Below are 26,880 nucleotides of genomic sequence, written 5' to 3'. Positions count from 1 at the left end.
ATGTGGTGCCTGGTTGTGAATGAGCTTTTGGTGAGGCTAAACAGGGATGGGTGTCGCTGCTTCGGCTATGCCGACGATATCGCCATCATCTTCACGGGTAAGTTCCCCAATACTATTAGCGATTTAGTGAGAAGGGCTCTTGCATCAGTAGAAAACTGGTGCAGGGAAGTTGATCTTACGGTTAATCCTAATAAAACGGTTCTTGTTCCTTTTACTCGTAAAAGGCTGCAAAACTCTTTTAATAATATCTCCTTATTTGGGACTATTTTGAGCGAAAGCACGGAGGTGAAGTACCTCGGTGTTATTCTTGACAACAAACAAACATGGAAGCCCCACCTTGACTCTATAGTTAAGAAGGCTAAGATGTTACTTTGGAGGACCAGGAGTGCAGTCAGCAGGTCTTGGGGTCTTAGCCCTAAAGTGGTCTTCTGGCTGTAAACCATGATCATCAGACCATTGCTCTCTTATGCTGCAGTGGTCTGGTGGCCTAGAGTCTAAATTAAGACTGTGCAGAGTGATCTGCGCACCCTTCAAAGGCTGGCTTGTGTCAGCATCACAGGAGCTATGAGAACAGCCCCAAGTGCTTCTCTAGAAATTCTCCTGAACATTCTTCCTCTTCATCTTTTTATAGAAGAAGCTGCTGCCATAGATGCCTACAGGCTCAACCAGAATGGTTGGTGGAAGGCGAATATTTGGGTTAATAGCCACACCAAGATCTATCGGGACATTTCATGTCAGTTACCTGTCTACCTAATGGGTTCTGATATGATGGCTACGAAGCTGCATTTTAGTAAGTCTTTCAATACTTATTATCCAAGCCGTACGGAGTGGGCCAACCATAGTACCCTCGGGGCCAGAGGAGAAATCGTCTGGTATACCGATGGGTCTAAGACCCGCTCTGGATCTGGTTCGGGTATGTATTGTCTTACTAGCAATCTCGGCTTCTTTGAAAGCCTTGGTGTTTATGCTAGCGTTTTTCAGGCGGAAATTGCCGCTATCTGCTTCTGTGTTGACTTTTGTCTCAAAAAGAAGCTTCATGGCAAGGTTATCCAAATTTATTCGGATAGTCAGGCAGCCCTCAAGGCTCTCAACCAGTTTCAGGTTTCTTCAAAACTGGTGTTCAGCTGTTTGAATCTCCTCTCGGAGCTAGGTACCAACAATAAAGTTCAACTCTATTGGGTTCCTGGCCATCGGGGGTACTATGGTAATGAGAAGGCTGATGTCCTGGCCAAGAAGGGGGCAGAGGCTGGGTTCTTTGGTCCCGAACCTGCAGTTCCTATCCCCTCTGGCATAGTTCGCGGCCTTATCTCTAACTCCATGACAGACCGTCAACTCAAGCTTTGGCTTGAGATGGATGGCCAAAGGCAGGCTAAAGAGTTTATCTCTGGCCTCTCTAGGCAGAGAGCTAAGGAGCTGCTCTCGCTCTCCAAATCTAATATCAGGCTGGTCGTTGGCCTACTTACAGGTCACTGTCTCCTTAACAGACACCTTTACCTGATTTGTATCAGTGATGATCCAATCTGTAGGGCCTGTCAGGTTGAGGAGGAAACCGCCTCTCATGTGCTTTGTAGGTGCGATTACTACGCGGCCCAAAGATTCGAGCATCTTGGTATGCATCAACTGGAAACTTCTGATTTCTACAATATACCGGCCAAAAGGATTCTCCGGTTTGTGTCGGATATCGGGCTTTTTAAGTCTTAAGGTTGCACAATGGACCTCTGGTCGAAGTGCGCGAATGGGTCCTTGGCCCTTCACCCCTTTCACTAATAATAATAATAATAATAGAATCACATACTAACGATAAGGTAAATTATTGGGTAAACAACGCTATTCCAGTCGCTTTCTTCGACTCAGCCTGAGTGGAGGCCTGGAGAGAAGCTGTAGGAGGTGAAGCCAATATGATTGAGCCAGAGGGTCAGTGCAGGTAAAATCCCACACCAATGATTTGCGGCCGGTACAAGAAACCAGAGACATACCATCTGGCCACTTGCCATCGTCTCGAGACAGACTGGGAGGCCCCTGGATAGATAGGATACCAGCTTACACCAGAGCGCGCTTAAGAAAATCATTAACTGTGCCATTCCGAGAAAGTTGTTTGGAATCTTTCTGGCAACTAAGGCCGTGTATCCTACAAGAGTCAACTTAGTCACCGCAATTGGCATCGTGTGACACTAAGATGCGGGCACCAAAACCTAGACTTACCGCTAGCCGAAAAGAAACATCGTCTTGGTGGGTTACAATGGTAGGCGATTGAAATTGGTTTTACCAATAATCGGATTCCTTCGAGCTAGCCGAGTGAAGCCGTTCTTTATCGTAAAGATCTGATATTGATGCTGCGTTTGCTTTAAGTTGAAGAATTTATAGAGGGCCAGGGAGCTGACTGACCCGATCTCCGGATTTATACCCCTGCAATTTTTCTCTATCCAAAATATTAAGCTTAAAGACTTATCATTGAGGACTTGAAACAACTCCTAATTTAAGGTTATGGGACTATCTGTGACAGGACTGGAATTTTTGAAAGGGAAAGTGAAAGATTTCTACAACGGGCTTTTCTGAGGTAAAATCGAATTCTTGAACCTAGATTTGAGATCAATGTTTTGAAATCGTCATATAAATAGTGCTCCCCTATTCGGCTTTCCGTTTCTACGCAACGCGATTTAAAATTTTTAATGTTTATGCTTATTTTCTCTTTTCGGTGTAATAGTCGCGATCCAGATTTACCGCACGGTACTGAAGAGTCCCAAATAGGACGAAACCGGGCTACCATTTTAATTTCTGGCTATTTTATTTAATTTAATTTTGTTTTTCACTCGAAGATCTATTTGGTCCGAGTTTCGCGTCTATTTGTAAGTTTTTAAATTTCTTTAAATTTATTTAGGGTTCGGCTTTTTTATCCCATTTCATAATGGACTAATCTAATTATTCGCTAATTTTATCATCCTAGTGAGAAAGAAATTGGGGGTAAATAACTTTATAGTGTGGAGAAAACTTCATTTTCACCCTAACCATTTGCAAAAGGTCGAGTCTCTGAAAGAAGCAGACTATTCTAGGCGAGTTGAGTTTTGCCAGGAGTTTGTGGACAGAGTCACGGAAGATCCACAGTTTCCGGCTATAATCCTAACGGCTGATGAAACCAATTTTTCTCGTTATGGCATTATCCATCTTCACAAAAACCATCGGTGGAGTCTTAGAAACCCTCACGCGACAAATGTTAGATCCCACCAACATAAATTTAGCCATAATGTCTGGTGTGGAATTATCGGTAACACTTTACTTGGACCTGTATTTCTTCCACACAGGCTAAATGGTAAGGAGTATTTCCGGTTTCTAGAATTCTTTGAACAAGTACCATTAGCAACGTGTGGTTTTTGCACGACGGAGCTACACCACACCTTAGCCTAGAAGTAAAAGCTCACCTTGATGAGGCGTTTCCTTTAAGATGGATTGGTCGAGGGGGGACCGTATCGTGGACCACTTGATCTCCTGATTTAACCCCTCCCGACTTTCATCTATGATGACACATTAAAGACTTTGTTTATAAGTCTGAGATTCACGACATTGGTGACCTTCTACAACGAATAAGAGATCGGCGGAGCAGATAAATTAACTGGCAAAATTTCAATTAATCATAAAAATTGCGGTTAACCGTTTATCCATGGATTGAAACGATTTAATATGGGAAAAAGCCAAAAATAACTGATTATTTGTTGGGCAATTTTTGTTTATGGATATTATCCAAATAAACGGTTAATTTTTATCCAAACGCCGACCTCTATATTTGCAGGACGGTCATATCGGACAATTTTTGTAATTCAAATAAATTTTTACGTGTTTCATGACATTTGGTGAATAAAAAGATCTCAATTTAATTAGAAACCGGCTTTTAAACAACTGTGACACTTTGAAACACCTTCGTTTTACGTAAAATGTAATTTACATACTTATCCTACTTATTCTAATTTTCTATCACACTTTTGATACTAGTGAACGTTTTTTTATCTTTAAAAAAAAACAAATGCTTAGTAAAAGGAAACAATTGGGTCCAAGGAATAATAGAAACTGCCCATTTTGGGACCAACGTTAATTCGACATTTTCAAGTCAATATGACCCAAAGACATGCTTATCCGTAAAACCCTGTATGTAGTATCACTTAAACCACACCTTAATCTATATGTTTCCTCATATAATAAATAAAGCGTTTGATTGGTAATTTATCACTTGACAATACATATTTATATTTACAGTAAGTTTAAGCCCGTTGAAAACATCAGGAATTTTGTCGACTGAAATAACCCTCTTGCTTGATATCGACCAGGATTGATTATTGAACTTAATAAACCATCAATTTTTTAACATTTAACATATGGTTTGGCTTTTACCTTCGTCAATATGTTTAAATACTTTTACTGTTGATTTTCTAACTTTTATTACTATATTGACGCTCTCTGTAGTTGTAGTGGTAGCTTTACTAATAAATTAATCTCTTCTTTAGGTTCTTGACACAATATTTTGTGAAAATTTTCTTGTTGCTGTGTAATCTATTCGATTCTATTTTAGCAAATATTCTGTATCTGTTTGTGCTTGCTGTACAATCCAATTGGTGTTATTTAATTTAAATTAATTTTTTACTACGTTATTTCAGTTTTTCTCACAAAATGTATCTGCAACAACAGGATTTCATTTAAAATGAAGAGAAAAATGTTATTTCAGATAGTAATTAACAGGTCATTTGTTTTTCCTATAAAAGGGAGTTTTTAATGATTTGGGGTACCGAAGTCCGTTCTCGTTTGAGGTTTAATGTGAAATCTAGAAATATTAAATATTCATCAGAAAATGATTTTAATATTAATAAAACAACTTAAATTAAATTAAACTAAAAGCTATTTAGTGAACGTGGCGCCATTTTATTTAATCTATAGGAGAAGCGATGTAGCAAATATCATTTGCTAGAGCTTGGACGTTAATTATAAAATCGATATAACTATTAGATATCTACGAACCGTGCAATGATAAATTGTACTTCACTAAAATGGGCTTACCCATATAGACAATTTATTGCCCGAGAACCATAACTCCATACTTTGACAAGCAGATTAACAACGATTTCCTTCACCTCAAAACACGCGTCGTCTTGCTACATTAATTTGAAACTTCGGAATGCTTTCGGCTTTCTTTTTTATTTAAAGGGTTAAATATAGCCATGCATACGCCATCTTTACTATCCATAGCAACAGCGCCATGAATAAGTTTATTTTCGGGATATTTAGGGTTAAAAAATTTAACGTATAAGAACAATGTCAGTTTGAGCATGACTGCATGTTTAAAAGTTTGAAATTTGTTTACTTTTTTACGACAGAGACACCGATAAGTTCGCTTTGGTAAGTTTTTACCGTTCTAAAACTAACAAACCTTTATCCATATTAAAAAAAAAAATTATAAATAATTTTCTTTTGTTCGTTACAATAAAAAAGCTGCGGTATGACATTGATTAGAAGAAAAAGATTAAAATGATTCTACAGAAGAAATGATCAATTAATATTAGGTAGCAGATTGTCTTATCACCACGACCATTATTGCGTAAGTAAAGTCAGCATCTTATTAACAATAAAAACCGACTAATTTTGGCCCACCTCTGTGCCATTGTCAAGGTGGAAGAAATAAAATCAAAATGCTTTAATGCAATAAGAAATAACTATTAAAAAATGGCGGCGTCAGTAATCTCTAAACCGTAATTTTGAACTACAACAATTAAAATGTCTGACTTGGATTCTGTTGTTTAGCGTGAAATTCAGTAGGAGCTAGACATTATGAACTACAAAGGATCATTAACTTTAACAGGTAGTTCTGAAGGACGCTCATGTACATCTTTCACTTCCAAACACAAATACGCCATTTAAGGATCAAAAGGCTACCATTACAAGTCATCAAAATATCAAAGGCACAATCACCCATCTCGTTTATATGTTTCGATTAATAATACTCACAAATTGTGTTTTCGAACGTTTCCCAAATTTCAGTGAAAAAATACATTAATTGATTTTAGTTTGTTTGAAAAGTTGTATTTAAAATAGAAATACTTTTATATAAAGTATAGCAAAGAGTAAATAACATCTCGACGTTTTGTTTCTAAAAGTTTGCGTTAGCCCCAATGTAAAGAAATATTTGTCTGCACTAATAACGTTTTATTTTATTAGTCCTCTTTCGCTTGATGAATTTTCTAAAGTTATTACTAAGGTAATGATCGAGGTCGCTGAAAAACTCGCCTGGTGATGGCAATGGAAACCATCAAAGTTTAATCTTGGATTTAAATAAATAGTTTAATGGCCCAAAAATCAATTTTTAAATTAATGCGTTGACCAACACAGCAAAAGTACAAAGTTGAAGTCATTTTTATTCGCAAAACTACCATTTTGTGTCCCTTAAATGTGACGATAAAATTTCTTCGCCTAAGTTCTTTTCGTAACCGCAATACAAGAGGAGTCCAAAAAGGACTTATGAAGTTTTTTTGACGTAGAACCGTCAACCGCATATTCAAACTACAATAAAAGGTAATTTGAATATTTCCGACTGCTTCTATGATATTTTGTTAGGCTTAGGATAAGTGCGGTATTTTATACACAAATTAAGATTTTTATAGATAAAAAAAGAATTGTATAATTATAAAATGAGGTTCAAGTTTTAGTCGTGGTCAATGCTCGATTGTTAAGAATAAAGCTAGTCTGCATCGAATCCCTATTGGCCAGATATTAAGAAAGGAATGGATCAAACGAATTCCAAGCAGCTATGATGGTAGATTTGTACCTGCTGGGAAGACAGCTCATGTTTGGGAACCAAAGAAAAATAGGGTTATTAGTGGAATTTATTTAAATTAAGCGGTAGAAAGGGCAGGGAAGATATTTTCCTTATTTTCATGGTAATAATGAACCCACCAAAATTTTCCGTCAGAAGGATTGTTTAATAATATTTTATCTGAAGTTATAATTGAGTGTTCTCCGATAAATCTTAATCTGGTACCTGATATGACGTCAACAACACAACGTGAAAAGCATTAAGATGTGGAATTTTAATTTTGTACAAAATAAAGTTAGGGATTTTTCACTAATTTCCGTACATTACAGATCACACCTATCGCATTTACGAAGATCAACACTTAATTAAAGAGGTGTTAAGTTGCAAATTACCAAAAATCCGAGCAAAACTATTCAAATCTAAAATATACACTCTAAAAAAGAGCATTCTTAATTGATTGTTTAAGCGTTAAATGTCTGGTCACTATGGTGGTAGGCTGGAACCATATTTGCTTTCAAATGGAATTGCTATTAGAGCGCTCAAATTGGATTATATTATAGCGTTGAAATTTCAGTGGAAAAATGGTTCATCGCTGATAGCTATATCAGTTATTATTGATTGCGGAAATGATCGCAAGCGTTCAATAATAAACGAAGAGGCGTTCAATAAAAAAGGGGTGTTCAATAATAAACGAAGAGGCGTTCAATAAAAAAATAGGGGTGATAAATATAAAAGAAGGGGCGTTCAATATTAAAAGAAGAGGCGTTCAATATTAAAAGAAGAGGCGTTCAATATTAAAAGAAGAGACGTTAAAATTTAAACGAAGAGGCGTTCAATATAAAAGAAGAGGCGTTCAATATTCAAAGAAGAGGCGTTCAAATTAATACTAAGGGGCGTTCAATATAAAAAGGCTTTCAATATGAGAGAAGAGGCGTTCAAATTTAAACGAAGGGGCGTTTAATATTAAAAGAAGAGGCGTTTAATATCAAAAGAAGAGACGTTTAATTTTAAACGAAGAGGCGTGCAATTCAAACCGAAGGGACGTTCAATATTAAAATAAGAGGCGTTCAATATTAAAAGAAGAGGCATTCAATATCTAAATATTAGGCGTTCAAATTTAAACGAAGGGGCGTTTAATATTAAAAGAAGAGGCGTTTAATATCAAAAGAAGATGCGTTTAATATTAAAAGAAGAGGCGTTAAATTTTAAACGAAGAGGCGTACAATTCAACCCGAAGAGACGTTCAATATTAAAATAAGAGGCGATCAATTTTAAACAAAGGGGTGTTCATAATTAAAAGAGGAGGCTTTCAAAATTAAAAGAAGAGGCATTCAATATCTAAATATTAGGCGTTCAATATCTAAATATTAGGCGTTCAATATTTAAAGAAGAGGCGTTCAATTTTAAAAGAAGAGGCGTTCAATTTTAAACAAAGGGGCGTTCAAAATTACAAGAAGAGGCTTTCAAAATTTAAAGAAGAGGCGTTCAATTTTAAAAGAAGAGGCGTTCAATATTACAAGAAGAGGCTTTCAAAATTTAAAGAAGAGGCGTTCAATATTAAAAAAAGAGGGGTTCAATATCTAAATATTAGGCGTTCAATAATAAAAGTAGAAGATTTCAATATTAAAAGAAGGGGCATTCAATTTTAACAAAGGGCGTTCAATTTTAAACGAAGGGCATTCAATATTAAAAGTAGAGGCGTTCAATTTTAAAAAAAGGGGCGTTCAATTTTAAAAAAGGGGGGTTCAATTTTAAACAAAGGTACGTTCAACTTTATATGAGGGGCGTTTAATATTAAAATAAGAGGCGTTCAATTTCAAACGAAGGGCCGATCAATATTAAAAGAAAGGGGAAATCTACTTTAAACGCAGAGGCGTTCAATATTAAAAGAAGAGGCATTCAATTTTAAACGAAGAGCGTTCAATATTAAGAGAAGAGGCATTAAATTTTTAACGAAGGGGTGTTCAATATTAAAAGTAGATTCGTTCAACATTAAATAAGAGGCATTCAATTTTAAAAAAAGGGTGTTCAATATTAAAAGTATAGGGGTTCAATTTTAAACGAAGGGCGTTCAATATTAAAAGTAGTGGCGTTCTTTTTTAATCAAAGGGCGTTCAATATTAAAAGTACAGGCATACAATTTTAAACAAACGGCAGTTTAATTTTAAAGGAAAGGTGAGAGATAAGTGAGTGTGTATACCGATAGGGATCCCCGCGGGCGGGTGAAACGGGCTGAAACAGGCCCCTATGGGGGTAAGCATTCCCCCTTTCCCCCCATTTTGCGTACATTTTCGGTAGGTCAAAAGGTTAGCTGATTTACGGGGTCAATAGGTTAGATGATTTACGATGTTATACCACCTCATAAAACCTAGGTGGTAACCCCCCATTTTAGGTCAATAGGTTAGATGATTTATCACCCTATTCCGCAGGTGGTGTGGACTGACACGATGTTATGCAAACAGTTATAAACCGTTAAATAGGTCCGTCAAAACCTATCCGTCCTAGTGAATGTAGGGCCTAGGGCACCTGTCTTTCGAGTTGGTAATAAATAGTTCAAAGGGTTTCCGCCGACAAACACTTTTCCGCCCATTATTTTCGAGCTTATATATGCCCCCCCCCCTAAGGGTTGTAAAAGGGTAGCGTGTGGTCATCGGTAAGAGTGTTTTGGGAAAAAAGAGCAGAGTGTTTACAAATTATAAGTTTTTATTAAGATATTTTTCAAATACAGGCTGTATAATACGATTTACATTGAAAATACGTCTTTGGAAATGTATTTTATTTATATCATGGTAATTACGTCGATCTTCGTAGGGTATATACCAAAGTTCACTCAAAGGGTTGAAGCGAACCATCTGAAATTAGCGTTTTTACGAGCATTTTCATTAAATGTTCTACCTCGAGGCGTTTGATGGTAAGAGTTACGATATCGTCGCCGTGTCCCTCGGGGGTGGTTGTGGGTCCGCCGGAGATGTATTTTTCGGATGGCGGTATATCTTGGCCCTCCAAAGCGGCGGGTGACGGACAGTTGGGATAAAATTGGTCGTGTTCCGCTTGGGGTACGTCGCCGGTTTCCCAGAGGTAGCATTCGACTATTCCGTCCGAGTCTACGGCGTAAAGTCCGGCATGGGCCAAGTCCTCTTTTTCACGTGTACGTTGTCCCATTGCTTGAACGTTTCTAGCCGACCGGTTACGGTGTTGAGATCTTCGTGACTAGCCATCCCGATTCTCTTTGAGCTACGTAATAATATTTCTGGGTGTAAACCCCAAAATGACGTAATTTAAAAATGACTCACTAAAGATGACGTAATCTACACCATGAACCGTAAAGATTACGTAGATGCGTTGCGGTTTTCATAAGCCAGCCTCTATGGGAAAGAGGAAGATGTCTCCGCTTAGGGTACCAAAGAAATGCTGAAATATACCGGTCCGTGAGAGGTTTCAAACAACATTTAATGACTCATTTATCGTGTAATACAATGAAAGAAGATTCGGATCTGGCGTGTGATTGTGATGCGAGTTAATCTCTCCATTACACGGAGGACGAAGAAATGTCAGATGATAAAATTATCGATTATCTTAACGAACTTATTGGGGCATGTAAAAAGCGCGGTGCCACAATGGTATCAACCGAACCAACAACATCTAACCTGCCAGCCGAATTAAAAATGCCGACTGAAAAGGAAATGGCTGCTCTGATTTATTTTCAAGAATATTGTAAAACTAATCAGATTCATAATATTAAAACCGTTGTAAAGAAAATGTGAATAAACGTTTTTAATTGAATACATTGTTATTTTTAAAGGTGACCGTATAAAGTAATTTTTACATTGGTAAATTGACACTTAATATTTTAAAAATTCTAAAATACGTTTATAATATTTTTCCAACGTGGGCGAATGAATGGACACAATGAACTATTAATTACGTAATCTAAAAAAAATTACGCGAGCAATGAGAAATAACGAGTCTGATTTATAAGATAATAAAAAATATTTATTTTTACACAAAAATTTTATAAGATGATATATTACAAAAATTATTTTTCTTTTACGAGTCAAAAAAATATTATAGGGTGATACAAAAAAAAATAAAATGGACATCGTATTTGACTGTCTATTTCAGCGCAGTTCTGGGTAATCCATACGGCGAAAAGTAGACTTATTTCCAAAGAACACGTTTGTTTAGAGTTTGATGTCGGAATAGACATTTCACTGGCGGGGGCGTATCAAAAGTCGCAGCTCGGGGACAGTCAAAAGTTTCCAAATCGTATATGGCGGTCTCAGTATAATCGGATTAAAATTTACACTTTACGTCTCCTTTTGTAAAAATCATATCCGCACTCGATACAGCTGATATAAGGCAGGCGGGTAGTTTATAATAGAGGAGATACCCCGCGGTCCAGCAAATACCGTGAAGGTTCCTAGACACCCAGCCGTTTTGTCTTTTAATGGCGTTCGGAAGTTGTTGTACTGGATAGGGTTGTTCGAAAGTCCAAGCTTGAACGGCGGGAGGGGTCGATACTGTTGGTTATAGCTAGCTCCTCCACGACAATGTCGGGGGCCTCTCCGCCGGAGTGCGAGGCGGATTTTCCTAGTAGAAAGTCAAATTCGACAACGGCCATTCTTGCCATGCCACCGACACGATACTGAGGGTTTAGTTATGAATAAAACGGGGTAAAGTCGCGCGACGGGAATTTATACTCCGTTTATGATGACGTAACAGGTTGTTAAATTTTCTCGTGACCATTATATCATTTTTGACGTCATTTCGTGAAAAACCCTTAAAGAAGCTTTGGTGACTTCTACGTTTTGATCGGTGACGTATATAAATCACGCAATAATGTCCGCAAATAACGCTCGTTGTCGATTGAATTCGCCGCTTGTTGGGCGTTATTTTTCTCGATTTTGTTTTAAAAAAGTTTAATGGCTGGCAAAATGGGCCGTAGCGCCAACGAGTCAAAATACCAAGCCCGTTTTAATTTATCAAGGTAAATCGCGACCCAATGGCTGCCCGGTTCATCGTGGGGGTCCAGATTTACAACCAGTGACGCTGGAAAACTACTAATCTTATCGGGTAGACAATCCGAGGCGAATACGCCCATAAAATTGCGCGTATGTCTCAAAGGATCTAAAATCTCGGATCCGCGCATAATTACACGTTTTCAATAGAAACGTTACGATCTTTGTCTACGCTAAAGCTGGCTTGAAATTCGGTGAAAACTACGCAGCTTAATGTTTGCGGGACTGGTTTAGCGAACGAAAGCTCCAAACGCATCTGCCCCTGTCTGGATGGGTTCCAATAATGACTCTCACCCGCGCTATGGTCGTTTGAAATGTCGAAGACGTAAAAAGCGTACACCTGGGCATAATATCACCCAGGAAAAATCGATCCCGGTGTTTCTATAATGAATTCCGTTGCCCGGGAATAAAGTATGATAGGCTTGAATATATTGGCCCGCGACGTAGTTTGGCGTAATAGGTTTCAAATCCACACCATCAGAATCCACATAAAGAGCTAAACTCGATAAATCTTGATGTTCAAAAGCGTACGGTTTTTTTGCCAAGGTTCTATTGTAGGCTTCGTGATCCATTAGCGCGACAATCAAGCGAACCGGGAGGGTACCCAAATATACGTTGGGAATAACGGTGTTTCGGATATTCGAGTTGATGGTGAATATTTTAGTTTCGGTGCGTGTAAAATCGTACTTTGCTGCTGCTCGTGACAAGGCGTTTTCGTGAGCGATAAGTATTTTGGGTGCAATTTGGACTCGACGTACCAACAAGCTCGCGTCCGTAATGATAATTTTATAGTCCACCCCGGGCTTCGGCGTATCCATTAACGCAAAACTCGCTTTACTTCGCGATAGTTTAATACGTAAATCTACTCCATTAATTAAATATTTTTCGACATTGAGCGCGTCAAGAAACAGCGGACCAATTAAATATATTTCTTTCGACTGATCCGTGAATCCTTTCCGTTGTTTAAAATCCTCGTTGGCCGTGACCGAATTCATTTCGCCGGGCGTATCTTTGTACCACAGCGCGCCTGTTAAAAGGGACGCTTTGGCACCCTTGTCAAAATTTAACAACGTTTCAATGTACGCCCGATAAGCGTACGAACAAGCTGACGGAGACAGTAGGGTACCGTTAAGGTAAACTTCCGCGTGATTAAATAACGTGTGCAAAAAATTATTACACCCGCCAACAACGTCCGACGCGGATAAACCTTACCAGCGTCATCGGCTACGATTTTAGCTTTAACAAGTAGGTACGTAAGCGGTAAATCAATGTACTCGTGCCCGCTTCCAGGAATATTAAACTCTACGGTATCGCCCCTCAGCGACGAGATGGGTTTGAAGGTGGTCCATTTTCCTCACTCAATTGACGTTTGGATCGGTGCGCTTTGAAAAATATCAAGTTCACTTTTCAACGCTTCGCAGTGCCCCATGATTTTAGGTGAAAATATCAACGACCTTTCTAGCTCGTTTCCGGCCTACTAATGATTTTTTTTCACCGCGTTTTGGTCTTTTCTTAATTGTTTTCTTTTTAGTTTTGCGTTTACGTTTCCCAGTCCCGTATTGTTGTTTGAGATCATCGTACTTTTCTGTGAGTCGCCGTTTGGTGGCTTCACGTATGGATGAACCCGTCGATACATCAGCCAAAACTTGTTTTCCCGTGGAGATGGCTTGACCCCCCAAAAATTTCGCCCCCCGTAAAAGAAAAGGTTTCGCTAGCTTGTACAAGCCGGAGAAGAAACTTCCAAACCCGCTTCCAAATTGCCCGTGCCCCCGCTGATAAGGCGACCCTACGTATACTTCGGGGATAGAGCCACCTGCCTGAGTGGCGTAATATTGGGCGTACGGGCGCGAGGCGCAGCGTCTTTTTTCAAGAACGTGTCTTAAGGGCATCTTGGACGCTAATGAAGTTTTACGGTTAGATTGCCAAACTCAAAAGGAGCTGGTTTCCCATAAACATCGCGTAGATCTATTTGGATAGTATCAAAGTATTTCTTCTCAATGGGCACGTAATGCGGCGAAATGTATGTTTTCTCGATATGAGTACCAAATCGGGCTGATTCGTCAACCGCTATTATTCTTAACAATTTGACGAGCGACGAACCCACCACTTGATCAGCGACGATATCAGAATAAACGAAAATTTGGGGCGGAATGTGGAAATTTAAGCGAGCCGGTTTCTCGCTTCTACCCGCGATAGTTTTAGTTCTTTCAAATCCTAGCGTGTTGCTCAATCCGTCGCTCATAAATACGCCATAGGGGTAAAAATTTTTCCAACCAGCGCCACGTGTCCGTTCAGCGAATCGTGGGTAAGACACACATTAGCGGCGGTGCATAGCGCGGTGTCGTTTACTACTTTAATTAAATGGTCAATACTCAAGTAATGGCCCGGAGTGATTTCTCGCATCGTCCCGACCATTTTAGGGTCAGCCTGTCCCCCATGTTGGGCGGGATTAACGCGGAAATAGACGTAATTGTCATAGGGCAACACGCTGTAAAACGAAAAGGGATACAATATTTCCACCAACGCAACTTCCCACCCCCCCCTTTAATTCGATAGGTTCGGGTAATTTAATAGTGAAACAGGCTACCGTATTATTCGGAAATATCTCGAGATTTGAATTACTGTGTATCGTTAGGTAAAAGGCTTCGGACATCTTTAGCAGAAACCCAAGAATTGAATGTTGCCAGATACCCTAACCAGGAAACGAAATATTCGACTTACCCTTTGAGCGTCGCTTCTTTAATACTTTGTCAATTGTATATTCTTCCGGTTTTATAACTCGTTGAATTTCTTTGAAATAAAAATATCCCGTGATGGGTTCGTCAGCCAAATCAACGAGCTTAAATTGAAGAGGTCTTTTAGTATTCTTGAAAACAACTTTAAATATTTCGGCGCTCCAATTTTAATCGCTGTATCCTTTTAAAAACGGTCTGGCAGTTCGGGAAATCCTTACGTAATCGCCGACTTTGATACGGCATTTTCGGGGCTTGAGGGTGGCTGGCTGAGACTGCCCTGGTTTGTAAATGTTTCTATAAACTTGAAGAATATTTTTGTCGTTTACATCGAAGGGATTCATTTTAATTGTCGTATGATAACTGGCGTTATACGAATGAATTAAATTGGGTAGCTCGTCGAGATAGCGTCGCGTGTTTTTATGAGTAAAAAAACGATATATGCGCTGTTTCAGGGTCCTATTAAAACGCTCTACCATCGCGGCTTTAACGTCGCTATTTTCGGAATGGTAATGTCTAACGCCCTCCTCTTTTAGGAGTTTTAAAACAGTCAAATTAACGTACTCCAACCCACGGTCGAACTGTATAGCGCGGGGCTTGCCCCGCTCTTTAAAAATTATTTTCAGGGCGTGGGCAACCTCCGCGCCGGTCTTACGTTTTAGGGGGACGACAAATGCCACTCTCGAAAAGCAATCTATACAAGTAAGAATAAATGTGTATCCGGAATTTTCGCTCGCTAAAGAGCGCATATCCGCCAAATCAGTCTGATAGAGGTCTAGTCTGTTTCCTACACGAAACTTTCGTCTTTGGAATTTTCGAATGACTGGTCTATGTAACGTATAGGCGTCGTGAGTTTGCAAAAACGTTTCAACATTCTCCCTAGATATTCCGAGCTCTTTGACATAGTCGTATAATTTTTCAACACCCCCGTAGCTAGCTGGATTACGAGAATCGAAATATATTTTTTCGAGTCTAGTCGTTACGTTTATCGGTAACTCTCCCATTTCAAAATTTTGGCACTCGGCGTTTTTGTTTTACGTTAACGGTTCTTAATAGTAGGAGACCAAAGTTTCGGTGACTGTCGAGGTGTCGCGAAAGAATTAGGCTCGACCGCTGACGACAAAGTTTTGTTTCGTTTGGAGGATGCGAGCGAAAGATGGGGGCCTGGGGGGGCGGAAGCTGTTACGAACGAAGAAGAAGTAGACGGTAATGGGGCGGTGGTGATTTTTCGTAGTTTACCAACAAGGTTAATAAATTTTGACCAACTCTGGGGTCTCGGCGCGTAGGGACTTATTAGATAATACACTAAATCAACAATATCAGAATCAGTTTGTATTTCACCGTCTCATAAAATCTGCCCCTGGCTATCCCACCTCAGTCGACCGCTGTCCGAAATCAAATGATTAAATATAGCTCGGGCGCTCGCTCTATATCCTAGCGGGAACAGATTGACTAATGTTTCGAAACTGGGCGTATGGTTATTTTTAATCTGTTTATTTCGAGCGTGCTTTTTCAGTAGCATATCTTTGTATATCTTCCACTTGGTTCGGTCATCGATCGCTTCGCTTTTTAAAATATACGCCATTTCCGTGTCAATATCCGGTTTGAGTTGTGGGGATGCCGTAATCGGCGCTAAAGTCATCTTTTTCGAGTATCTTAACATTTTTAAATTTCAACCTGTAAGGGCTCCCACGAGCGACGACACAATAATCAGAAGAAACGAGAAAAATCCGGCACCTTTTTCATTGATTAATATTCGTTTTTTAGTTTGCCAGCCCAATTTTTTCTGGGCAATTTTGCGTAACGTTTTACGGTGTATTTTTAATCGTAGTTTTTGCCGCGTGGTTAGACGTAGGGTGTCGGCTGGATTTGCTATAGCATCCATTCTAAATCCCACTGCTGTGTGCGAAGTGGGGAATGGTCCACCCATTGCTGCACTTTCTGCTGGGTTGAGTGGCTTGCGTCAAAGGTGCGACCATCAGTAGTAGGGTTCTGCTACCCATGATGGATTTGTCACCTGTACGGGCTAGGTGGACGCAGGCGTAGGGCACTATGATGATAGGCCTCCGGTGGTATGGTCTCTGTTACTAGGTACACCGGGCTATAAATTTTGACACACTGCCCAGCGTGTCACCAATGCTAGCTACGCCACTGAGTAGATTAAAAAATAAAATGGTTACAGGAGCAAAAATGAGAAAAAATATTTTCTAGAGGGTTTTCAACACGTTAATGCTTAATAAATTAAAATATAATTAACATTACGTTACTTACATTATGTTTATTTGAAAAAGTTCTACTACGCTTTGAAAAACATATCGCCGCCGAGAAAATCTTGTCCAATAGAAATTTAAATTCCCGCCACTGGGGGTCTAAAGCTTCAGAAAGTTTTCAAATTATTAATGTTTTGTTTCAAATATCAACAAAAATAAAACTTTAAGGAACAACAATTCAGCTAACGATGGCGTTTGAAAATACAACAATTTTTCGCATTTCAATGTACAAGGTACGATTTATTTGTTTAATTGAAACGAATCCATTTGAAAATCTTGTTTACACTTATCATGTCATTTTTGTTTTTTAAACTGTAGAATTTTCTAAATAGCAATTGGGCAGTGAATTATTTTCTTAATAATAATTTCATAACCCATATTGCCCAGGAAGTATCTTGTGCAAAATATGTACTTCGCAATCTCAATAAAACGTAAGATTACAGTTCTTACAAACTTGACTGAGTTAAAAGTTTATCTTTCGCCATATTTCTTGGAAATTCATAAAGTTGAAGCTTGCCTATTTGTGCCCTGAGCTAATGCGTAAATTGAGCCTGATTAATAATTTTAAATTACTTATACTATGGTTATCAAGCGTTTAGGTGCTAACTTCTTAATAAATGCCTGAAAGCTATCTGATAAAGTCAAATATCTTGAGCCAACGACTTTTTTATAACAGTAGTGTCATTTCTAGATTCGTTGCTGAGCCGCAGTTTCTAGAATTGTTCATAAGAGGACGGATAAGTGTTACGTTCTTAGTTTCTAGGCAAGCGGGTAGGGCAGTGTTCAACAAATTTGGGCAATGGGCCCGTCTTAAGTTATAAATTTAAGTTGAGTTTGGTTCAAAAGTATTTTTTTAAATAAGTGGTCAGAATAAATTATTTTACAGTCGTTATTGTTAATAAAACGCGTTTTAAAAGGGAGATATACTCACACATCTTAGGAACAAAACACTTTACTTCTATGACTTTTTTAAATTTTCACAAGTAATTCCAGTCGGTGAATTTGATTCCCTTAAATTATTAAGTCCTCAACAAGTGCCTCGCTTGTCAGGCTCTGTCTGTGGCTTTGGACAGTTAAAAGCTCCTAGCAGAAGAAAATATACAGAAAGTGGCATTCAAGTCAACCCCTTTTATTCTTGTATCTTGTCATTGCTGTAAAAAACTGTGCGGTAGTTTACGTCGGAATTTCCTTATAAAAACTTATATTTTGAGAGAGGGTTACCATTTAATGTGTTAGCATCATAAACCTTATCATCATTCTTTACTGAAAATGAAACCGGATCCTGTGGAACTGCTAAATATCGCTAATTTTAACTTTATTTTCTTTTTCTGTAGATTACAAATTATTAAGCATGACCAAGTTGTTTTAAGTTTGAAACAAAACTATGGATTAGATCACGGCAATAATGAAATTTTTTACCTAGCTGATGCGGTACGTCTTAATGTAAGTATCTATAGAAGACGTTAAATGTATATAACATATTAATCATATATAGTAATATAAATCATCGTATTTTTGCAATTGTTAAAAACGTTTAAAATTACCAAATTGTATACGTTGAATTTTCCATTTATGTAATGTGTATATTTAAGACCTTTCACTCTAACTTCACCAACTTTTTAAACAAATTTAACTATCATCGAGTTTAATTTAACGTTCAATTTTAGTGGCTTAAGCTTATTCCTCAAAATTCTAAAGGTTCCTGGTTATAAGGGCTCTATAATCAAAATTGATATTAGGTTCTTTTGTCTTTCACATATGGTTTGCTATTCCATCGCTTAAAGGTCTTTAAACAAAGTAAATTTTTTTTTACATTTTTGTTACTAGACTATAGCCGCTTGAATTGAGGCTAGCAAAATTTAAAGGTTTTTAATCACATCAAAGCCGATTCTTGCCTGTGGAAATGAGAACAAACTTAAAAACTATAATTGAGTTACACAGAAATCGTTTTACAGTAAAATATATGTATTATTTTAATAAGTTTAATATTTTTGTCAGTACCGGTACATTAGCTTATTTATGGATTATTGGTCAGATAATAAAAAAATGCAAATGGGCATACCGAATTTTTTAATATTTAAAATCTCGTTTTAAAGAAATCATTTACAAAATACGGAATTTAAGTTGTTTTAATTTTCTTAATGAGACTACTAAATGCTTAAAAAATAAGACGATTTAAACTCACTTAGGAATAACAAAAATGTGATTTAAATGATTTTTAGAACGCGATGAAGAGAAATTTCAAAATGTCAACAAAGTAGCTATTTATCTTTTTACATATTTTCTTACACGACAGTTTTTGGGTTTAAGAGATCATTTACGTAGAGAATATGACTACAAATATAAACTTTTCATTGAACGTATTGTCTACCGAATAACGGTGCAAAATGAAATTTTAATATCGTGAATAGTTTTACATTTTTTAAATATAAAAATTAAAGAATTGACTATGTTTACAATCAGGAAATCTTTGAAATCTACATTTCATATTTTTGAACAAAATTGCCTAATTTTGCAATTTAATTCGTATTATTTTAAATGTTTCCCCCAGGTATTGGACGCCGTTGTAAATAATTACGTTCTGAATGAGAAGCAAGTGCTAGAAATTTATGCTCCTCCGCCAAGTTTTGAGAGCAGTGTAATTATAATTACCATCATGGATTTCGCCAAGAGTTTTGAAAAATTGTCGATTCTTGGGTTTCAAAGTGAAGTTTGGATAGCAGCGCTGTTTTCTTTCGTAGCTGTTGTTCTATTGGCACGATGCTTGCCAGTGGTTCGCTTAACCAAACGAGGCACTACAAAGTTGATGGAACACTTGTGGTTCTTCGTTGCTGACCTACTTCAGAACAGTACGGAAAGCCCACTATCTTTTTTGTGCTTCCAAAAAAGAGTCTTTCCCATTCTAAAAAAGCTGTTATTTGAATTTTTAATACAAAACGTGTAGCTCTGGATCTGGCCTTATACAGTGTGATTACTTTGCTCGAAAAAGTGGGATACGCGTTGGCGAAATTTCATCGATTTAGGAAATTGTTTTCTTCAAATCTTCGATTCCCAATGCTAGATGCTGAATAAATTTGTTAATAAGAAACTTGTAGAAGGTCTTAGGAAAAGTTAGAATATCATTGGTGCTAAAACTTGGAAGCGTGACAAGTTTGGCAAGCTAAAATATTCCTTTTTATAGTTTCCACAATTTCAATTTTCGTTTGTTGAAAAAAGTGAGATAATTTTAAATGGCTATTTGGATTTAATGCACGTTTTTGGAAAAGCATCAGAATTTTAAAAAAAGAAACATTTCATTTTACCAAATGTGAACAAAAGTTTAACTAAATTCGAAAACAATTTATAAGAATGGTTCATACACCGTCAGTTCCGATGCAAGCTTTAGCTGAACAATCATGTTGTCAAACGCACGTTGAACAAATTCTGGGTTACTTTCCATGCGTTTATAATTCTTTGACCAAGGTCTTCAAGCGTGTCAATGGGAGTGGCGTCACTTTATCTTTAACGTATCCCCATTTGAAGAAAGAAGTCGTATCCATCATTGTGGAAATTCGTTGTTTAGGATCTCGGTCACGTCTCTATGGTTATGAGGCGGAGCACCGTCTTGTTGAAATCATAGCTTTGGTCGTTTTTCTTATTGAAGATCGTCAAGCTCCAGTGTTAAAACGTTTTGTAAGAAATTTAATTGGAATTAGGGGTTTGAATGCTGAACGGTTTCATAGAAGACCAATCCAAACATTGAAGCGTCCAAATTGAAATTGGTGACGAGGTGGTGATTAAAAGGCCCATCTTTTGAAAATTGAAAAATTGTTGTGGATAAATTGAGGATCGTTATCAACAGAATTTTGCAGTTTGTTGCAAAGGTCCAGCCTTCTTTGAGCGTCTTCAACTACTGAGCCTTGGGGAAGTGTAGCTCTGTATGGATGGTTTTTTTGCTACGTAATATTTATCAAATGCGTGATTTACTACAAGTCAAATCTGCACTAGCTGTGGCACAAGTTTTACGCTGTTACATAACAAAAAATGCTAACACAGTGTTCCATAAAGTCGAAATTACGCTGACCAAATCTACGAAATCTGGGTTCTACATTACCATACTGCTGAAACTCATTCACATTTCGACTTACTGTAGTTATGGTTGGTCTTCTGTTCGGTTGTCGTTGTTCGAAAATCTCACTAACTCTTCTTAGAATTCTACCACCTTCTCCGTAGTGAATAGCAACTATTTCAGTACGATCCGTTCTAGAATATTGAGGCATTATTATAATTATAAATTTCCATAATAATTTAAAACACTAAATGCATTAGAATTTTTGATGAAATAAATGTGTCTTTTCAGCTTTTGACTTCTTTTTGCGATTTTGTTATTCTAGGTCTATTAGCATCTAGTAGTATTCGAAACCTTTTTCAACGTGTTTTATTGGTCAAAACAAGCTAATTTTAATTACTTATACATCCAAAAGTTAAAATACTTCTCGAGTTCAACAAAACCAAGAATGTTTATTTTAAACTCAGAAATTGTTCAACGTGTGTTTGACAACATGATTGTTTGTATCCAAGCTTGCATCGTAACCGACGGTGGAGTGTTAAATCCAATCTTATAAATTTTGTTTTGTATAAAGTTGAAGTTTTGATCGTATTGGGTTAAATAAAATGTTGTTTTTTGGAAATTCTTATAATTTTCCAACAAACGTGTTTTATATCATAATACTACTTGAGAAGGATCCTATTTTATCCAACAATCGAAAATTTTAATTCTCGAAATTAAAGGACGAAATATATTAACTTGCGTAACTTGTCACATTTCTAAGTCGAGTGTTTTCAGTGAAAAATAAGTGATTTCTTTTCGAACCAACGAAATTCTTACGTTTTCGTTACTTATTGACAAATTTATTACAGTACCTTGCGGTGGTAATCTGAGAATTCAAGAAATGTTAAAACAATTTCCGAAGTCTATGAGATTTCGCCAACGAGTGTACCCCGGTACGGACAACGTACCGTAAAATCTTCCATGAAACACAGTTTTTGTGAAAAAAAAACTTTTTCGAGCAAAAAACAACACCCTGTATTTTAATAAATGGAGTCTAGGTAGGGACGTCATCAAGTCACTGTTGTCAAAAACTGAGAATGGAAACGATATATCCTCTTTTCCTATCAAATCCTTTAACAAAGCCGTTGTTTCCTCAGCATGGGCTTGAAAACATTTGTTGTGACAGAAAATTTAAAAGTAACTAAAAATTAGCTCGTTGGTCTACATTTGAATATTTTAAATTAAATCTAGCTTTGCCAATTGATAATGGAAATTACACCAGGACGTTCTTGTGTGGATGGATTTTGGCAGTTTTCATTTTCAGAAGTGCTTATTTAAATAACTTGAAAGGCGAATTAGTTGTGTCAAATACTAATTTCATTGATTCCATCGACGATCTCTTATCGAAACCTTCACTTCGTCCATATGTAAATTACTACAGTAACTTTCGTGTGGTTTTAAAAGAAGTAAGATAATATTGTTTTTAAAACATAAGCCAAAATCAATAAGCAGTATTTGTAAAATTTTGTGTAATATTTTATCTTTCTTATCGTTAAAATTTGTTGTATTTAAAAAATAATAGTTGAAACGTTGGGTTAAAATTAAACTTGATAAATGTTAAAAAATGTAAAAATATAAGTATAAAAACCTGTCAACATAGAAGGACGGGGGCAGTCTTCGACGAACTACTATCGTAATATGATGTAAATAGTAAAATTTAACTCAATGACTTTAATTAAATATCAATAGTGTGATTTTAAAACATCTCATAATTATTTCTCAACGCAACGTTCAAATTTAATTCGAGAATATTTCATGGTGCCGAAACCCGGGACCAAGGATTTGAGTTCAATCTAAGTTCAATTTACCCAAGGTCATCTACAGACAACGCTACGAAGTCCAAAGAGTAAAGACGATGGAAAAGCTAAAAGGAAAGCGAACCGCTTACCGATCTGCCGTTAAGAAGATCTCGAATCTCATCGAAACCGAGCTGCCAAAAGTAAAGTCGACGTTCAAGAGCAAGAAAGTCTCGTTCAGAAGTTAAATATTAAAGCGGAGGCATTAAAAGAGATCGACACTGGCTACGAAGATTTCCTGCAGACAGAAGACGAAATGGAACTTGAGACCACTAATGCTTTAGATATTCAAGATAAAGTCATTCATTGGGTAAATCTCGCTAATCAGAAGATCAACATGTACAGACACATAATTCCAGGTAATGGGAACAACAGCGACGACAACCGAGTTCGAGGCACGTCAATGCAGCCAGTGATGGCAAACTTACCTAAGTTGAATATTGAGAAATTCTACGGGGACATTCATAAGTGGCAGACATTCTGGTCATCGTTCGAGGTATCCATTCATGGAAATTGCTGTCTAGCTGATGTTGACAAGTTCAGGTATCTTGGAGGATCAGCATCTGAAGTTATAGCTGGTTTCAAAATAACACCCGAAAATTACCTTTCAGCGATAACCCTTCCCAAAGAGAGGTACGATAGAAAGAAATATCTCATTGACGCTCACGTAAATCAGTTGCTGAAAATGAGGCCGGTCATGAGGTCATCGGACGTAATTGGACTAAGAAAGTTTTACGACACTTGCAAAACTGAAGTAAGAAGTCTACAAAATTTGGGAGTCGATTCTGACCAATACAGTGCCATTCTTTGTCCTATCATATTACGACTGATACCAAAAGAATTAAGAGTAGAGCTCAATAGGCAGCCGAGGGAATCTTATCTACCAGAAATTCTTGATTGCATTCAGAAAGAGGTAGAGAGCCGAGAAGAAGCGGAAATTTACGACGGCGTAACAGATCCTCAAGACAACAAAACAAAACGACTATTCAAGAGTAACGTATACGATAACCTTCATAAATACGATAACTCCCAGGATGCTAATAAATATGGAAAGTTTTCCTCAGCTTCAGCGCTAACTATTGCTGGTGGTGAAGCCTGTATGTTTTGTGAAAAGGAGGGTCACAGTCCTGAAAACTGTAAAGAAGTCGCAGACGTATCCGAAAGGAAAGAAATCTTAAAGAAGAAATCCCTTTGTTTCAAATGCGTAACTGGACATCACCGGGTAAGGAACTGTAAAATCAAGCTGTCTTGTACGAAATGTAAATTTCGGCATCATCAAGCCGTGTGTCAAGATTACGACAACTTTCAAAAGCCAAAGACGAACAATGAGCCAAAAAATGCTGTCGTCACGACTGTGGTTCCTAGAGACATTGGACAGCGTGTTATACTATTACCGACAGCCCGAGCACAGATCGTTGGGTCTCAAGGTAATACGTTAATTCGTTGTTTACTAGATACAGGAAGTCAGCGTACTTTCATACGCAAGGATATTTCACGTTAAATTGGACTTCAGCCAGTCGGAGAAGAAAAATTGATGTTACATACATTTGGGACCAATAGACCCGAAGAAACTACGTATACTCGAGTGAAGTTAACCCTGAAAAGTATGGTAAATAACCAAACTATTGACCTTGAAGCTTTGGAGTCTAATGAAATAAGCATGGCTACTATAAGGGTACCCGGCGATCAGATCAAACATTACCTTGGGACCGAAGATAAATTTTTAGCAGACGCTCTACCTTCAAATTCCGATAAACAAAACGACGACCTAACGTTGATTGTGGGTTCGGATTTCTACTGGACTATTGTCACTGGTAAGATAAAAAGAATTAACGAATCCCTTGAAGCGTTGGAGACCTCCCTAGGATGGGTAGTTCAAGGTCCAAGTCTGGTAACCAGTATGCACGTCGCAGTGAATCTAGCTGCAGTGGGAGTGAACTTTGGTATAGCTCAAGAATCCCAAGAAGTATCTGAGCGACTAAAGGACTTTTGGGAACTCAAATCACTGGGGATAAAAGACGCTGATGGATCGTCTCTCTCTACAATTGAAGAAACGTTAGTACAGAGTTTTGAAAAGAACATCGAATTCGCCAATGGGCGATATGAAGTTCCGCTTCCATGGGTTGAAAATTGTGGTAATTTATCTAAAAACTACGGTACTGCCCTTAATCGACTTCGTTCATTAACTAGACGTCTTCAGAAAAATCCTGCCTTATATCAAGCTTATCAAGAGACTTTCCGCGAATACCAAGAGAAGGGTATTATAGAAGAAGTAACCACAGCAGATTGTAAAAATGGTCGTTATTACTTACCACATCAGCCCGTAATTCGAATTGGACGTAGTATTACAAAGATTCGCATTGTCTTCGATGGTTCCTCTACCGAAGTTGGCTTTCTTTCCTTAAACCAGTGTTTATTATCCGGGCCAAATTTAAACCCAGAACTGTTAAAGATTCTAATTCGATTCCGTTTCCACAATGATGCAGTTATGTCAGACGTTGAACAAGCATTTTTACATATATCCTTGCGTGAGGAAGACCGAAGTGCAGTGAGGTTTCTCTGGATCGTAGAACTAAATTCTCCAGCTGAAGCACCCAAAATTAGAAAATTCCAATTTGCACGAGTAACATTTGGTCTAACTTGCAGCCACAATCCGCTATCATTTTAAAAAACATCTGGATGAATACCCGGAAACTTCCCAACGACTGGATCAGGATTTATACGTGGATGACCTCCTTACTGGAGATCAAGATGTCGACGCAGCGTATCAACGATCGAAGGAAGCCAAAGAGATAATGCTTAAAGCGAATATGTCGTTGAGAAAATGGAAGAGTAATTCTCTACAGCTTAACGAACGCTGGAAGTTAGAAAATTGGGATCAGTGCCAACCTAACGATAGAGTTGAGATTCCAAGAACATCACTTTTAAAAGTTTTGGGAATATCCTGGGACGATCAATCAGACGCGTTCACGTTTGAAATCGAAAACCTACTAGAGTTCCTGTTAACATCTAAGTCGACAAAGAGAGATATCCTAAAAGCAGCAGGACGAATTTTTGATCCGGTAGGTTACGTATCACCTTTTACCATTAGAATAAAAATTATCTTTCAAGAATTATGGGTCGAGAAAATCAATTGGTACCAAAAGCTTACGGATCCCTTACATGGAAATTTGCAACAATGGTGTTCGGAACTCGTAGACCTAAAGAAAATTTTGATTCCTCGACAATACACGTCACCGTACAAAAGTCAGGACGTAGAAGAATATCAATTGCACTGTTTCAGCGATGGCAGTCAGAAGGCCTATGGGGCGGTCCTTTTCGTGCGCTGTAAAATGACAGATGGTCGAGTAATAATCAGTCTGGTTTCGTCCAAGAGCCGAGTAGCTCCCATAAAGAAAATCACGCTTCCCCGATTGGAGTTGATGGGTGCTCTCATAGCTGCACGGTTGACTAACTATATGAAGAACGAGTTTCCAGTTGGTGAGTCAAAAATTTATTATTGGACTGATTCATCTATTGTCCTCAGTTGGGTCACTGGCTACTCTCGAAAATGAAAACCCTTTGTCGCCAACCGTGTTAAAGATATACGACAGCTCTCAGATTCTACGGCTTGGAGACATTGCAGCGGCTCTACGAATCCGGCTGATCATTTAAGTAGAGGACTTTCAATGGAGAAGTTGCTTTCGACTATAGCATGGTGGCATGGTCCAAAATGGTTGTTGAGTCCCGAGATAGATTGGCCCAGCACCATCGTACCCAAGGAGTTGTCCTCAGAGAACGATCTTGAAGAGATAATCGTGAAATCTGTGGTAGCTCAAACTAAGGACGCCGACCCGATCTTGGACATAAAGAAATTCAGCACTCTTCGAAGACAAGTGAGAGTCACTGCCCATATCCAACGACTTTTTCAAAATGGTAAAAACGGGACTACTAAGGTCACGGGTTCACTTACAGCGAATGAACTTCAACGAGCCGAATTCTACTGGATTAAACAAACAAAGAAACAAGCCTTTAGAACCGAGCTACAACGTCTCCAAGAAGGAAAACCAATCGATGTTACGTCAAACATTTACGAATTCAACGTCTTTCTCGACGACAACGATATTATTAGACTGGGAGGCAGATTTCAATTTTAATCAAAAACATCCCATTTTGTTACCAAACAATAATCCATTTTCCGATTT

The 26,880-nt window shown here is 37.9% G+C and overlaps 1 protein-coding gene across 1 annotated transcript; it reads left to right on the top strand.

Annotated features, from left to right (window-relative positions):
• Positions 1-26,832, top strand: LOC149960368 (uncharacterized). Its single transcript, XM_090167475.1, has 9 exons — positions 1-97; positions 632-790; positions 17,795-17,963; positions 18,145-18,241; positions 19,362-19,659; positions 22,804-24,123; positions 24,334-25,239; positions 25,343-26,176; positions 26,279-26,832. The coding sequence occupies exons 1-9, from the start codon at positions 1-3 to the stop codon at positions 26,830-26,832; spliced, it is 4,434 nt and encodes a 1,477-aa protein (XP_090023601.1).
• The last annotated feature ends 48 nt before the right edge of the window (positions 26,833-26,880 follow it).

The sequence above is a fragment of the Leiobunum rupestre genome, chromosome 2 (genome assembly GCF_980474605.1).
Source record: "Leiobunum rupestre chromosome 2, qqLeiRupe1.1.hap1, whole genome shotgun sequence".
Classification (NCBI taxonomy): Eukaryota; Metazoa; Arthropoda; class Arachnida; order Opiliones; family Sclerosomatidae; genus Leiobunum; species Leiobunum rupestre.
This window is presented reverse-complemented; position numbering and strand designations above follow the sequence as displayed.